Source organism: Odocoileus virginianus, chromosome 12, assembly GCF_023699985.2.
Source record: "Odocoileus virginianus isolate 20LAN1187 ecotype Illinois chromosome 12, Ovbor_1.2, whole genome shotgun sequence".
NCBI classification, from domain to species: Eukaryota; Metazoa; Chordata; class Mammalia; order Artiodactyla; family Cervidae; genus Odocoileus; species Odocoileus virginianus.
Window position 1 is genome coordinate 48,618,891 of NC_069685.1, and position 16,661 is coordinate 48,635,551.

The 16,661-nt window shown below is 46.6% G+C and overlaps 1 protein-coding gene and 2 non-coding genes across 5 annotated transcripts in view; all 3 read left to right on the forward strand.

Moving 5' to 3' along the window:
- Positions 1-1,093: 1,093 nt before the first annotated feature.
- LOC139037944 (U6 spliceosomal RNA) lies at positions 1,094-1,200 on the forward strand. The gene has a single exon (XR_011490882.1). It is a non-coding gene; the product is annotated as a U6 spliceosomal RNA (small nuclear RNA).
- Positions 1,201-6,317: 5,117 nt separating this feature from the next.
- TRNAR-CCU (transfer RNA arginine (anticodon CCU)) lies at positions 6,318-6,390 on the forward strand. The gene has a single exon. It is a non-coding gene; the product is annotated as a tRNA-Arg (tRNA).
- Positions 6,391-11,496: 5,106 nt separating this feature from the next.
- Positions 11,497-16,661, forward strand: part of RILPL1 (Rab interacting lysosomal protein like 1) — a 42,290-nt gene continuing 37,125 nt past the window's right edge. For 2 of the 3 annotated variants that reach the window (XM_020901322.2, XM_020901324.2), the window contains exon 1: positions 11,497-12,411. In XM_020901322.2, coding sequence (XP_020756981.2) covers positions 12,103-12,411 — 309 coding nt within the window. In that variant the 5' untranslated portion in view covers positions 11,497-12,102. The remainder of the gene's footprint in view (positions 12,412-16,661) is intronic. The other variant, XM_020901323.2, reaches the window with a different exon arrangement.

Genomic DNA, 16,661 nt, shown 5'->3' on the forward strand with positions numbered 1-16,661 from the left:
GTCTTTGTAAAATGGTCTGTTTAAGTCAGTGCGAGCTGCTATAACAAAAAGACCCATGGACACTCAGAGATCAGCTAACGCTATGGTGATGGTCATATGGCAACACATAAAGGTATCAGATCAACACATTGTATACCTTAATCTTACTTTAAGTTCTGCTTTATTGATTATGCCAAAGTCTTTGATTGTGTAGGTCACAACAAACTGTGGAAAATTCTTCAAGAGATGGGCATACCAAACCACTTGGTTGCCTCCTGAGAAATCTGTATGTAGGTCAAGAAGCAACAGTTAGAACTGGACATGGAATAACAGACTGGTTCCAAATTGGGAGAGGAGTATGTCAAGGCTGGATATTGCTTATTTAACTTATATGCAGAGTACATCATGCAAAATGCCAGAATGGGTGAAGCACAAGTTGGACTCAAGATTGCTGGCCAAAATATCAATAACCTCAGATAACACAGATGATACCACCCTTATGGCAGAAAGTGAAGAGGAACTAAAGAGTCTCTTAATGAAAGTGAAAGAGGAAGAGTGAGAAAGTTGGCTTAAAACTCAACATTCAGAAAACGAAGATCATGGCATCCAGTCCCATCACTTCATGGCAAACAGATGGGGAAACAATGAAAACAGTGACAGACTATTTTCTTGGGCTCCAAAATCACTGCAGATGGTGACTGCAGCCATGAAATTAAAAGATGCTTGCTCCTTGGAAGAAAAGCTATGACCAACCTAGACAGCATATTAAAAAACAGAGACATTACTTTGCCAACAAAGGTCTGTCTTGTCAAAGCTATGTTTTTTTCAGTAGTCATGTATGGATGTGAGAGTTGGACTACAAAGAAAGCTGAGCACTTTTCAACTGTGGTGTTAGAGAAGCCTCTTGAATCCTTTGGACTGCAAGGAGATCAAACCAGTCAATTCCAAAGGAAATCAGTCCTGAATATTCATTGGAAGAACTGATGCTGAAGCTGAAACTCCAATATTGGCCACCTGATGCAAAGAACTGACTCCTTGGAAAAGACCCTGATTCTGGGAAAGATTAAGGGCAGGAGGAGAAGGGGACGACAGAGGATAAGATAGTTGGATGGCAATGCTCGCTTCGGCAGCACATATACTAAAATTGGAACAATACAGAGAAGATTAGCATGGCCCCTGTGCAAGGATGACATGCAAATTCGTGAAGCGTTCCTTATTTTTAGCTGTTAAAAAAAAAAAAAAAGATAGTTGGATGGCATCAGTGACTCGATGGACATGAGTTTGAGCTTTGAGCAAGCTCTGGGAGTTGGTGATGGACAGGGAAGCCTGAAATGCTGCAGTCCATGGGGTCGCAGAGTCAGGCACGACAGCAACTGAACTGATACCTTAAACTTATACAATGTTGTATGTTAAAGTGTTAGTCGCTCAGTCATGTCTGACTCTCTGTGACCCCATGGACTATAGCCCACCAGGCTCCTCTGTCCATGGATTATCCAGGCAAGAATACAGGAGTGGGTTGCCATTTCCCTCTCCTGGGGATCTTTTCCACCTAAGGATCAAACCCAGGTCTCCTGCATTAAAGGCAGATTCTTTACCATCAAAGACACCAGGGAAGCCCATTGTATGTTAACTATACCTCAATTTTTTAAAAAGGAGGCCAGAAGATGTACCATAGGCTGGGTGATTTATAAGTGACAGAAATTTATTTCTCCCAGTTCTGGAGGCTGAAAGTCCAAGATCAAGGCACTGTCAGATTTGTTGTCTGGTGAGAACCCCCTTTCTGGTTCACAGACCTCTGTTCACATGGTGGGAGAGAGGAGGAATTTCTGGCATTTTTAAAATTTTTATTCATTTATTTTTAAACTTTGGCCAAGGTTAGCAACATGCGGAATCTTAATTTCTTGATCAGGGGTCAAATTCATGACCCCTGAAGTGGAAGGGTGGTGTCTCAACCACTGGACCACTAGGGAAGCCCCCTGGCATTTCTTTCTTTTGTAAGAGCGGAAGTCCAGGGCACGAGGGCTCCATGCTCATGACCTCATCACCTCCCAGAGGCCCCTCCCCCGAACATCATCACATTGTGGGGTTAGGTTTCCAACGTATGGATTTGAGGGGCACAGACTTTCAGTCTTTCAGACAGTCTATGGCAACAGCACAAGGAGCTATTCTCTAGTGCCCCAAAGTTCCCTCTCAAGTCCTAGTGTGGTTTCTCAGGGGCTGGTGGCCTGATTTTCCAGGAAGCAACAACTTCTCCTTCCACATAATCACTGCTTCTCTCTGCCACGTGCCCAGGCAACTGGGTCAGGGACCCTCTGGCTTAGTTCTTCCTCCTGCAGCTAACTATGGGAGCTCCCAGCACCCACTCACCCTTCTCCCCACTCCAGATCTTCACTTCTTGTTGGTGGCATCAAGTCCCTCTTCTTTTACCCATGGCTGAAGCAAAACTCATCCCAGGAAAGCTAATATTTTGTCATTCACTCAAGCCCACAGTCTGTATTAATTTTTTTTAATTTTTAATGAAAATGTTCTAATATTATAGGAGAGAAAATAGTATGATGGAGTTCCATATACACATCACCCAGCTTCAACAATTATTAACAAAAAGGCGAGTGTTCATCTTCTCCACATTCCCAACCGTCCCACTCTCCCAATGGGTTATTTTAAAGTAAAAAATCACAGACATTACATCATTTTATTCATGAATATATTAGCAAGCCCAAAGTCTTTATTTTTTTATTGTTTTTAAACTTTTGGTCACATGGCATGAGAAATTTTAGTTCCCTGACCAGGGATAGAACCCACATCCCCTGCATTGGAAGCAGAGTCTTAACCACTGGACCACTGGGGAAGTCCCAGCCCATAATCATTGAATTCCATGTTATTGGGAGGGAAGGTTGAGTACTGTGTGTAGAGTGTATGGAGAAAGACACCCTCTAGTGGACTGATCTTTAATCACCTTTCCATTATTTCCCAACAATTCAGCTCTGACTCAAATTTGCATGCCCTCCTCAACAAGTCATATGTTTCCCACTCAGCACCTGAACTCACTTTCTAAGTTTGGGCTGTCCATCCCTATGTGACTTTTGATTAAAGCAGAGTTTTATTCCTTCTATGGAAGTTTAAAAAGTTAAACTTAAGAAAAAAAAAAGGACAAAAAAAGTTAAAACTTCACTTCCCTTGATCATGGGCTATGACCCAAGCTCAGCCACTTGGATGCTCTCACCAAGGATGTGAGTTTGGACTAGATGAACCATGTACATAGAAGGACTAAAGGAACCGGAAGGGTGGCTGGTGCTCAGACAGTGAGTTGCTTAGGTGTGAGGTGAAGATGGATTATAAAAGTTATGCCAACTCACCAAGGAAACCAGATCTGAAAGAGACACGTGCACCCCAATGTTCATCGCAGCACTGTTTGTAATAGCCAGGACATGGAAGCAACCCAGATGCCCATCAGCAGACAAATGGATGAGGAAGCTGTGGTACATATACACCATGGAATATTACTCAGCCATTAAAAAGAATTCATTTGAATCAGTTCTAATGAGATGGATGAAACTGGAGCCCATTATACAGAGTGAAGTAAGCCAGAAAGATAAAGACCATTACAGTATACTAACACATATATATGGAATTTAGAAAGATGGTAACGATAACCCTATATGCAAAACAGAAAAAGACTCAGATGTATGGAACAGACTTGTGGACTCTGGGAGAAGGTGAGGGTGGGATGTTTCAAGAGAACAGCATTGAAACATGTATATTATCTAGGGTGAAACAGATCACCAGCCCAGGTTGGGTGCATGAGACAAGTGCTCGGGCCTGGTGCACTGGGAAGACCCAGAGGGATCGGGTGGAGAGGGAGGTGCGAGGGAGGACTGGGATGGGGAATACATGTAAATCCATGGCTAATTCATTTCAATGTATGACAAAAACTACTGTAATGATGTAAAGTAATTAGCCTCCAACTAATAAAAATAAATGGAAAAAAAAAAAAGTTATGCCAGCCTTGGGAAGGACTCTGGGCTTATTATAACTTGGCATTGATACCTGGTGTGATACAATGTATGTATTTATCAAGATTATTGAATGCCCACTTCCCCTGTAGTCCAGTGGTTAAGACTCCATGCTTCCACTGCAGGGGGCACAGGTCTGATCCCTGGTCAGGAACATTCCACATGCCATGTAGTGGAGGTAAAAAAAAAAAATTGCTGACTGTTGAGAAGAAGATTAGAAGGAAGAAGGGATGAAGCAGAAAACTCAGTTAGAAGCCTACTGTAGCCTTCCAGGAGGTGAAATAATATTTAGTGGGGCTAGGGTGGTAGGTGACTGCAGCCATGAAATTAAAAGACGCTTACTCCTTGGAAGGAAAGTTATGACCAACATAGACAGCATATTAAAAAGCAGAATCATTACTTTGCCAACAACGGTTCGTCTAGTCAAGGCTATGGTTTTTCCAGTGGTCATGTACTGATGTGAGAGTTGGACTATTAAAGAAAGCTGAGCACCAAAGAATTGATGCTTTTGAACTGTGGTGCTGGAGAAGACTCTTGAGAGTCCCTTGGACTGCAAGGAGATCCAACCAGTCCATCCTGAAGGAGATCAGTCCTGGGTGTTCATTGGAAGGACTGATGCTGAAGCTGAAACTCCAATACTTTGGCCACCTCATGCGAAGAGTTGACTCATTGGAAAAGACCCTGATGCTGGGAGGGATTGGGGGCAGGAGGAGAAGGGGACAACAGAAGATGAGATGGCTGAATGGCATCACCATCTCAATGGACATGAGTTTGAGTAAACTCCGGGAGTTTGTGATGGACAGGGAGGCCTGGCGTGCTGCGATTCATGGGGTTGCAAAGAGTCGGACATGACTGAGCGACTGAACTGAACTGAACTGAAGGGTGGTAGGAGGGAGATGAGGAAGTAGAAGAATTTCTGAGATGTGTTACAAGTGCAGTTGATGGGACTTGGTTGCCCTAATTTCTAATTCCTCTAGTAGCTTCAACCACCACAGTAAGAGAACAGTGTTGATTCCATGGTGTCACTGTTCTGGAGGAAATGCTTCAGTGGTAACAGTAACAGCAGATGTAATAGTAACAACGACAACAATATAAAGAGCAGTAGCTAACATTAATGTAGCTCTTACCACATGCCAGCCTCTGATCTCGCCTTTTCACATGTTTTAACTTTTTTTTTTTTTGTGGCCATGTGGGATCTTAGTTCCCCAACCAGGGATCAAATCTGTGCCCATGACCACTCTCTAATCTCACATTTTCATTAACTGCCCCATAAAATCCTGTACCTATTAACAGTCATCCTCCATTCTCCTCTGCCTGAAGCCCACAATCACCACTAACCTGCTTTCTAGGTCTATAGATTTGTAAATTCTGAACATTTCTTATAAAGGAATCGTATACTATGTGACCTCAGGTCTGACTTCTTTCACTTAGCATCATGTTTTTCAAAAATATGTATTTCTATTTGTTTATTGATTTGGCTGTGCTGGGTCTGAGTTGTGGCATGTGGGATCTTTGATCTTCATTGTGGCATTTAGGATCTAGTTCCCTGACCAGGGGTCGAACCCAGACCCCCTGCATTGGGAGAGCCGAGTCTTAGCCATTGGACCATGAGGGAAGGCTCAGCGTCGCGTTTTTAAGGCTTCTCTGTGTTGTAGCCAGTGTTGGTGCTTCATTTCTTTTTACAGCGGAGTCATGTTTCATTGCATGGATGGACCACATTTTGTTTATTCGTTTAACAGTGGACTTCTGCGCTGTTTCCGCCTTCTGTGCTGTTTTGCCTGTGGTTAAACGGTGCATTTCTTCAGATCACTTCATAGGAACAGAACTCCTCGTTTCTCTGAGATAAACCAGGCTCCAGAAGCGGGTAGGTAGGAAAAGGGAAAAGGCCCTTATCCAACCAGGAAGCTCACAACTATTGAGTGGGTACCTTTCGTGTGCCAGGTGGGGCAACCCTGCCTGCGACCACCAACCTGCTTTCTGTACATTTGCCTATTCCGGACATCCTGAATAAATGGAATCATGTGATATGGAGGGAATAAGAGAAGACCACAGGCCATGTGTCTGATGCCCAGGGAACAAATGTGCTCTGTTTGAATGTGAGTCAGCAGGCTGAGCCTGGATTGGATGGAGCAAGTTGGGGATCAGGGGGGAGGGAGGTTGAAGAGAGGACCAGAAATTGAATCTGGGTCCAAGTTCATATTTGAAGCAGTAGGTTTGTTTGTTATATGACCTTTGGTGAGGCATTGAATCATTCTTTGTCTCAGTTTTTCATCTGTAAAACAGGAATAACCAATTTTTGTGGGGATTAAATGAGTTAAAGGGACTTCCCTGGTGGTCCAGTGGTTAAGACTCTGCACTCCTAATACAGGGGGTCTGGGTTCAAACCCTGGTCAGGGAACTAGATCCTAAATGCCACAACAAAGACCAAAGATCCTGCATGTCATAACCAAAACCAAGCACAGCCAAATAAATAAACAAATAGAAATATTTTTGAAAAACATGATGCTAAGTGAAAGAAGTCAGACCTGAGGTCACATAGTATATGATTCCTTTATATGAAATGTTCAGAATAGACAAATCTATAGACCCAGAAAGCAGGATTAGTGGTGACCAGGGGCTTCGGGCAGAGGGGAATGGAGGTTGACTATTAATAGGTACAGGATTTTATGGGGCAGTTAATGAAAATGTGAGATTAGAGAGTGGTCATGGGCACAAATTCAATCCCTGGTTGGGGAACTAAGACCCCCACATGGCCAAAAAAAAGCCAAAACATTAATGAATTAAATTTAATGTTTTAAATTAAAGTTAAAGAAATGTGAGATTAGAGGGTGGTCATGGGTCTTCTCAGGTGGCACTAGTGATAAAGAACCTGCCTGCCAATGCAGGAGATGTAAGAGACACTGGTTCAATCCCTGGGTCGGGAAGAACCCCTGGAGGAAGGCATGCAACCCACTCCAGTATTCTTGCCTGGAGACTCCCATGGACAGAGGAGCCTGGTGGGTTACAGTCCACGGGGTCACAAACAGTCAGACAGGACTGAACAGACTTAGCACACAAGCACAATGGTTGCACAACCTTGTGAATACACTAAAAACTACTGAATTGCATGCATTAAAAGGGTCAGTATCAAAAAAAAAAAAAAGGGTCAGTATCACTGCAGGTGATTTACATCTAAACAAAAAAGAGTCTTTCCTAACAAAAGGAAATGCTAGAACATATCACCACCAAATAAACTGAATTCAAATCAGATCAACCTCTCGAACCAATACCAGTCTGGAGACAAGACAGGGAACAAACATATTAAAGGACTTTACAGGGGTAAAATGATCAAAATCTAGACTGAGAATCTCTATAAGGCAAACAATCCTGTTCCATCAACAAACTGATTTCAAGGGAAGAAGAAAAAGAAAGAGATAGTGGAGGGTTTAAAGAGATTAAGGGACATATCAATCAATTGCAATATGTGGATATTATTTGGATCTTGAGTTAAACAAACTTAAAAAATAAACTCATGAAACAACATTTTGAACACTGGGTGTTTAATATGAAGAAATTATTAATTTTTTTACGTGTGATCATGATACTGTAGATTTATAATTTCATTATGTTTTAGAAATGCATATTAAAATATTTGTAGATGAGGCAATATGGTGTCTGGAACTCTTTTTTGAAATTGAATTGTGTTAACACATCTCGTTCCTGTGACATACTAATTTGTTAATTCCCCTCCTCTTTCTCAACCCTCTCTTGTTCTATCTGAAATTAGTTTATTTTTGGTTTTACTTGTTTACCATCTGTTTCCCACAAGAGCAGTAATCCTGTCTCTCAGGTTATTGTCATAGCCCACGGGTTTAGCAGTGAACTGGCAATTTATTAAGAGCTAAATATTTATTGAATGAATGAATGTCAATATTGGTCTTATCACATCAACTGCTCTAGTCCTGAGTTTCAGCTCCAGGTCCCCGCCTGTCAACCAGACATCTACATCCAACCCGGACATCTCCTCAGGAATTCTTTTTTTTTTTTTTTTGGCCATGCCACATGGCTTTCGGGATCTTAGTTCCCTGACTAGGGATCAAACCTGGATCCCCTGCAGCAGAAGCATGGGGTCCCAATTTTGGACAGCCATCTGCCTCCAGGTTTGTTTCATCTTCATCATCTTCATCTAGTTTTTCTATAGAGCTTTGTGTGGCTGGCACATATGCTGATTTGTTCAATAATCACAATTACCCTTTGTGACTCCATTTTACAGAGTGGGAAGCTGAGGCCCCAAGGAGTCACATGACATGCCCAAGGCCACACACCTTGTCAGTGACTGCACCAAGGTTAGAATGTAGAACAGTCTGGAAGCTTAACCATCAGAGAGCTTAACTGCCTCTCCCTACTTTTCTTAAGATTGTAAACATTCTCTGAAGAACTCAGGCTCATCACCTGGGGGGGGGGGGTCACCTTGGGCTCCTGCCTCCCCTTTCCCTTCCTAAAGTCATTTCCATCTCCTCCACTCTCCCATCCCTTTCCTGTCCCAGTCCTAAGGCTCAAGCTGCTGGCTGACACTGTGGCTCCTCTAGCCTTGTCCCCTCCCAGCAGATTCTCAGTACATCTTTGCTGCCTGCTTTGAGGAAGGCAAAGTTGCCCCATTCTGAGCATCCATTACTTAACCCTTAGTTCACCGCGGGGGCACACCAGGTTCAGCTCTATCCCTCCTAGCTGTGGGACCCTAAACAAGTTACCTAACCTCCTGTGGCAAGTTGAATGGTGCTACCCCTCCCGACACCCCTCCCCTCAAAAAACAAGCTATGCTTCTGTCCTAATCTCCAGAACCTGTAAATATGACCTTATTTTTAAAAGTGTCTGTAGAGATGTGATTAAGGATCTCAAGATGAGATCATTCTGGGTTGTGTGGGTAGGTCCTAAGTCTAAGACAAGTGTTCCTTTTTTTTTTTTTTTTTTTTTGCTGCTCTGAGCAGCATGTGGGTGGGATCTTAGTTCCCCACTAGGGATCAAACCCTTGCCCTCTACAGTAGAAGTGCTGAGTCGTAACCAGTGGACCACTGGGGAAGTCCCGGAAGTGTTCCTGTAAGAGACACAGAGGACAAACCTACAGAGAAGGCCGTGTGAAGACAAAGGCAGAGACTGGAGTGATGCTGCCACGCACTATGGAAGCCAGCAGCTGGAAGAGGCAAGGATGGATCCTCCTCTAGAGCCATCAGAGATAGAACACCTTGACTTCAAATTTCCAGCTTCCAAAACTGTCAGAGAATGTTTCTATTGTTTGAAGTCAAGTTTGTGGCAATTTGTTACAGTAGCTACAGGAAGTTAATGTCCCTCCCTATTCCTCACTGTCCTTGATTTAGGGTGGAGATAATCATAGATCAGAGCTTCCCAGGTGGCTCAGATGGTAAAGAATCTGCCAGCTAATGCAGGAGACTTGAGTTTAATCCCTGGGTTGGGAAGATCCCCTGGAGAAGGAAATGGCAACCCACTCCGGTGTTCTTGCCTGGAGAATCCCATGGACAGAGGAGCCTGGCAGCTACAGTCCATGGACTCACAAAAAGTCGGACAAGACTTAGTGATAAACGACAAACCATAGGTCCACTTTATTGGGATGCTATGCACAGATCTGACCCCGGCTTTAACACTTACCAGCTTGTCTGATCTCGGGCAAGTGATTTGACTTCTCTGAATCTCAGTTTCCTCTGTTGTAGAGTATAATAATACTTCTTAGGAAGCAGTAAGGCAGCAGTTCTCAAACTTTTCGCTCTCAGGGACTCTTAAGAACTGTTGAAGACCTTAAAGAGATCTTGTTAAACATGTTACATCTATTGATATCTACTGTAACTAGAAATTTGAGCTGTTTTTAAAAAACACTGACTAATTTAAAACAAACACATGACATGTTAGCATGAATTTTTTCAATAAAAATTAACTATGCTCCAAAACAAACAAGTGCTGAGGACAGTGACATTGTTCCGTAATTTTGCAAATCTCTTTAAAATCTAGCTCATTATCAGAGAGCTGGCCCCTAAGATCTGCATCTGCACATTCAGTCAATCATGATACGCTGATTTGTATTACCTATAGGAAGAACATGTAGCCTGTCATTGATGTATAGCTAGCAAAGGGACCTCAAAGAGACCCTTCGAGCGTTGAAGAACCCTGAGGCCACACTTTAAGAACTAGTAAGTTAGGAAATATTTATAAAGTACCTGGAATAATGCCTGACACATGGTAAACACTACTTTTAAACTAAATATAAAGCAAATGCTCAATACATTTCAAACTTTAAACATTTTTAGAGTTTCCCTGGTGGCTCAGTGGTAAAGAATCCATCTGCCAATGCAGGATACACAGGTTCAATCCCTGATCCGGGAAGATCTGACATGCTGCGGAGCAATGAAGCCCGTGTGCCACAACTACTGAGCCTGCGCTCTGGAGCCATGAGGCTGCAACCACTGAGCCCATGTACCACAAGTACCGAAGCCTGTGCACCCTCGAGCCTGTGCTGGACAAGAGAAGCACCGCAAAGAGAAGCACCGCAAAGAGAAGCCTGGGCACTGCAACTAGAGAAAAGCCCATGCAGCAACAAGCACTCGGCACAGTCAAAAATAAATACATAAAAATTATATATATATATATTTACATAAACTTTAAGCATTTTTAGTTTTAAATAATGTGTGTCAAGTTGGGGTGCACTTTATAGCTACAATGGCGTTCAGGGTTTTTTCTGACTTCAAGGAGCTCTGAAAGGGGAAGTAAGTGTAACCTTGGTCAAAACTCCCTGTGCTAAGAGCAGTTTTATGGGAGTACGAGGTGGGATGCGAGGATGCAGAGGAGGGGGTGTGAAGGATGGGGTTGTGGCTTCCGGGAAGGCTCACCTGGGCGAGGAAGGGTGGTCTGATGGACTAGATTTAGCCAGGTCAAAAGGACAGGGGGCTTGTGACAAGAAAGCAGAAATTCAAACCCTGTTCTCACCGCCTCTGTGAAGTGGTGTAGGTGTCACAGGAGCCGCTAAAGGCTGTGGCTGGCCGGCAAGCGGGGCAGCCCGGAGGCTTAGGGACCAGAGGACCCCTCGATCTTTCTATCCCTCTCCTGAAGCTCAGGGCCCGGAGCCGCCAGGTCAGCCCGGTGACCCGGTCGGCGGGGAGGTGAGCCGCGGGGTCCTCGACTCTTTCCCGGGATGGGCCGCATCCCGGAGTCCACCTCCTGATCCCTCCATTTCTCTCCAACGCAGTGCCCCCCCGGCGCCGTGAGTGGTCCCAAGAGATCTGCGACCCGCAGCCCCACCGCCTCCGCACCCCACCACCCCGCAACTTCTCCTCTGGGCTAATCTCGACCCCTCCGCGGCGGGATTGGGAGAGGAGGAGCTAGGACCGCGCCGGAGGCGGGGGTGGCGCCTCCGGACGCGTTGGGGGCGCCGGCTGGAGGCGGGGAAGGAAGGTCCCGCGGGTGGAGCGGCGGGGGCGGGGCGGGGCGGGGTGGGGGGCTGCAGAGTCGGAGGGTGGGGGTGCAGTGCCCGCCGGGACCCCAGGGCGCCCTCGGGCGGCGGCAGCCGGGCGCGCCCCTCTCCAGGCCGGGATCGGGGCGGGGCGCGCGGCATCCCCGCGGGGGGAGCTGGTCAGCCGGCGTCGCCGCCGCCAAAGTTTCCCGGAGGAGCCGCGGCCGCCCTTCCTTCTCAGGCCCCGGGCGTGGGAGCGAGCCCTCGGGCGAGGATTGCTTGCGAGAGGGCAGCGGAACCCCCTCTCCAGCCAGACCTCGCGCCTCCATTGCGCCCAACTCGGATTCCCAACTTGGGAGGCGCCGCGGGCCTGCGCACGCGCGCGCCTTCCTAGCCGCCGCCGCCTCCTCCTCCTCCCCTCACTGGGGAGCAGGCTCCGGGCCGAGCCGGGCGCCGAGACCCGCACCCTGATCGCTAACCCCCGGTTCCGGCCCGCCGCCTCCGCCCATGCCGACGCCCGTCGCCTGCCAGCTGCGCCCTCGCCCGAGGGCCAGCTAAGCGCGGGCCGGCGGCGGCGGCGAAAGGTGGGCCCGGCCCCGGCGCTGCCCTCGACAGCGGCAAGTTTGGGAGTTGCACTAGTTTGCGGGGTGGGGGAGAGGCTGGGCGGGGGGGGCTATGGAGGAGGACCGGGGGTCGGCGCTGGCGGCCGAGTCGGCGCTGGAGAAGAACGTGGCGGAGCTGACGGTCATGGACGTGTACGACATCGCGTCGCTCGTGGGCCATGAGTTCGAGCGGGTCATCGACCAGCACGGCTGCGAGGCCATCGCGCGCCTCATGCCCAAGGTCGTGCGTGTCCTGGAGATCCTGGAGGTGCTCGTCAGCCGCCACCACGTTGCTCCTGAACTGGACGAGCTGCGCCTCGAGCTGGACCGACTGCGACTGGAAAGGATGGACCGCATCGAGAAGGAGCGCAAGCACCAGAAGGTGGGCGGTAGCCTCAGTCTGCCCATCCGGGCAATGGGGCCGCTGGGACTTAAGGGGCCCTTCAGCACTGGGGTTCTGTAGGTGCACACGTATGTGTACACAGGGAATAGAGGAGAGAAGATCCTACTGGATGAGGAAAGGAGCGAGGCCACTGGCCTTCTCTTACCCAGCCTGGGCACCTGGCATGTACCACCCGCAGAGATTAAGGGTAGTTGGTTGGAATCAGACCTGAGTTCCAACCCCACCTTTACCATTTAATAGCTGTGTGACCTTGAGTAAGTTATTTCGCCTCTCTGTGCTTCATTTCCTCAAATATCAAATGGTGATAGGAATAAGACCCGCCTTATAAGAATTAAATGGAATAGTATCTAAAGTGCTTAGATAATATTATTCTTTTCCAGAAATGAAATAAGCGCCCCTACCTTTCATGCTTCCCAGAAGATAGCATGTCACACCCAGAAGGTGTGACACAGGACTTCTTTCTTCATCCTACTCCAGACCTTTTCAGAGCCAAGGGGATGGGACCTCCAGCCACTGAGTTCATTGACCCTCAGTCTCTGGGCTCTTGATTGCCAATGACCCTCCAGAGTTCCTTCGAGTTTATTAACCTGGGTTGGTTTCCCCACCTTGACTTTACTCTGTGAGGTAGGGATAATTCCCTTCATTTTACAGATGAAGAAACTGAGGATCCGCGTGGAGGGACTTGTCCCAAGTTAGTGCTGAGACTCCCAGCCTCCATGGAGGTAATTCTAGTGTTTCTTCCCCACCCTTTTTGAATCGGAGGAAGATGATTTGGGGCACCTTTAAGGCTAAGCCTCTGCTTGCGACCAAGAATCCTGGGCCCATGAATCAGGGACTCCTCACAGTCCACATGAGGTGGCTGGGGAAACGGAAGTGGGAGACGTGTGGTTTCCTGTCCCAACCTCAGCCCAGGGAAGCTCCTGTCAGACCCTTGAGACTGAGAATCAGAGGAAATGCTTCCCCTTGGAGGATCAGGGTGTCTGAGCAGACTCTGACTTGCTGTGTGCCCTCAGGAAAATACCCTTGGCCTCTCTGAAACTCTCAGGCCAGCCATCAACCTACTGTGTACTTTGAGGTCTATGTCTTTTCAAGGAAGAGAGCCTGGGCTGTGTTCGCAGTCTTAACCTTAAGGGCAGATCCCTGGGCGATTCAAAGCACTCAGGTTTTGGAGATTTGATTGTGTTTATCATCAGACACCATAGGTAGGAAATTCAAGCTCCCAAGCCTTAGACAGTGTTTCCAAGATCTCACAGGGAGCTTGAAAATGTCCCCTGCTCTGTAATTAAAGTCAAGATTCCCAGGAGCAGGGCCTTTGGAGTTAGATAGCCTGGTTTAAAGCGCTGTCACTCATGGGCTGTGTGACCCTGGGCAAATCACCTTGCCTCTCTGTGCCTCAGCTTCTGGGCTATACAATAGGGAAATATTAATAATAGGGAATATTAATAATAGGCTATACAATAGGAAAATATAATATTAATAGTACCCATCTCATAGGGTTACAGTGCTCAGGACAAAACCTGGTCCATTTTGAGGGCTTTGCCAAGTGTTGACTTTTGGTTTGGGGTCAGGAGGGGCTTTCACTGAGTTCTCTTAGGCCGATGTTAGAATTGTCCCCCCCACCTAGGTACCCGGACTCCTGCCCCTTCCATCTCCCAAAGGGTCGAGGAAGGAAGGCACCTTGAGCTGCTCGCCTACAAGCTGCTTCTTACTGACAATGACTAAGGCCCAAGCCACACAAGCCCTGGCACCTGTGTCCCATCCTTGGCATTTTAAGTTCTGCTGCAGCTGGGCTGGGAGACACCCTTGGGAGCCATCGGAGGCCACTAGGCCTGGAGTCAGGTGCAATTCCCAGCCAGCTGCACTTGTCACTTCTGGAGTGCTATTGGCCAAGAAGTAAACACCAGTGTGTTCAGATCCAGGGCTTGTTTGTAAACACTGAGGATGATCTTTTATAATTCAGAGGACAAAGTCCTTTTTTTTCCATCCCAGTTCCAGTCCCCTTTACTTCATATTCTTGAAATCAAAAGAGACTCCTCTTATTCCCTCCTCCACCCCACCCCCACCCCCTCATAAGCCTCAAAGGATCTTTCAAGGTGTTATTTCCACAAAAATCTTCTTAGCATGTCCTTGATCTTATCTGTCTGTCTGTTCATTCCTGCCTCCCACCTTTTCTCCCTCCCTCCCTTCTTTCCTTTCTTCCTTCTCTCTCTTTCAACTGGCTCCAGGGACTTCCCGGGCGATCCAGTGGTTAAGACTCCAAGCTCTCAATGCAGGGTACACTGGTTTGATTCCTGCTTGGGGAACTAAGATCCTGCATCCTGTATGGCGCAGTCAAAAAAGCAAAAACAAAAGCAAATATGGCTCCAGTAAAGCCTGCACACTCTCTTCTATTCCTCCTCCCAAAAGACCCCCAGACTCAGTTCTGTTCATCACTCAGACCTAGGCCACAGTCTTATCAGGTACTACCTGGTTGCTCAGTCTGCAACCCTGTTGACCGACCACAGCTTGCACAGTGCCTTCCCAGGTGACATGGGTGATGCAAAGGAAAGGAAGACCAAGTCCTCATCTCAGGCAGAGAGTGCATAACAGGGAAGATGGGAAAAACACAGAAAGAGACTTTAGAAAGCAGTGGCAGATGCATTTCATGTAAATAGTGTACGTTATTAATTTATTCATTCAACAGATATATTTATTGAGTACCTACAAAGTGCCAGGCACTGTTCTGGGTCACAGCGGTGACCACAAGAGATGAGGTCTTTGTCTTAAAGGGTTTGACTTTCTAGTGCAGTGCTGTCCCATAGAAATAAATGTGGTGTGTCACATTGATACAAAGACATTGGTAAGGTTAACATTTTTTTTTTTTACCTCACCTGTGGCTTGCGGGTTCTTAACTCCCTGACCAGGGATTGAATCTGGGCCCAGAACAATGAAAACACCTAGTCCTAACCACTGGACACCCAGGAAATTCCTCAGATGAAGTTAATTTTAATAACATACCAAACCCAGGCTTTCCAAAATGTTATTTCAACATGTAGTCAATGTAAAAGTTACTTTTTATTGAGGTGTGATTGACAGATAACACTGTTTAAGGTATACAGCATTATGCTTTGATATATGTGTATGTTGTAAAATGACTACCACCTAAGATCAGTTAACATCCATCACCACACAGTTACCAAAATATTATTAATAAGGTATTCTGCATTCTTTTTTTCCTACTATGTCTTTGAAATTCGGTGAGTGTTTAGCCCTCACTGCATGTTTCAGTTGAGACCAGCTGCATTCCAAGTGCTCAGTAGACACATGACTAATGTCTACTCTGATGGAATGATATGATTCTAGCATGAGGAGATAGGTTTTGTTTTTTTTTTTACAGTTTAAAAAATTTCAGCTTATCATAAGTGCCGTGAAGAAGATAAAATGGGGAAATATAAAAGAGACTGGTCAGCACTGGGGTCTCATAGATGGAGCAGTCAGGAATGCTTTCCCTGAGAAGATGCCATCTGAGCTGAGATCCAAATGAAGGGTAGGTGCCAGCCATAGGGGGATCTGGAGGGGGACATTCTAGGCAGGAAGTACGCAAGTGCAAAGGGCCTGAGGTAGAAGGTTGGTGTGTGCATGGAATACAAAGAAGGCTGGTATGACAAGAACAGAGCAAGTGAGGAAGAGGTCAGGGAGATGTTTTTTGGTGGCTAAGTTGTGTCCAGCTCTTTGCAACCCCATGGACTGTAGCAGCCAGGCTCCTCTGTCCTTGGGATTTCCCAGGCAAGAATACTGGAGTGGGTTGCCATTTCCTTCCCCAGGGGATCTTCCCGACCCAGGGATTGAGCCCGCATCTCTTGAACCTCCTGCATTGGCAGGCAAGTTCTTTACCCCTGAGCCAACTGGGAATCCCTCAGGGAGGTTCAGGGATCTGATAACTCTGGGCCTCCTGGGCCGGCATAAGGAGTTTGAAAACAGTGCTGAGAAAAGGTGAAGGAGATGATCAGTCAAGGGCTACTTCCTGGAAAAGCCTTTTTAGCTGGTGTGGAGGCAAGATGAAATTGTCCTTGATCAGCTCAGGGGCAAGAACCAGCTCCCCCAGCATCAAGTTCAGTTCACTGAGAGAAGAATAAAAAAAAGAACTGAGGGATAATAGATGAACTTTATTCATCTATTGCTGCTGTAGCTAATTAACACAGCCTTACTGACTCAAAACACAAATTTATTATCATGTTGGATAATATGAT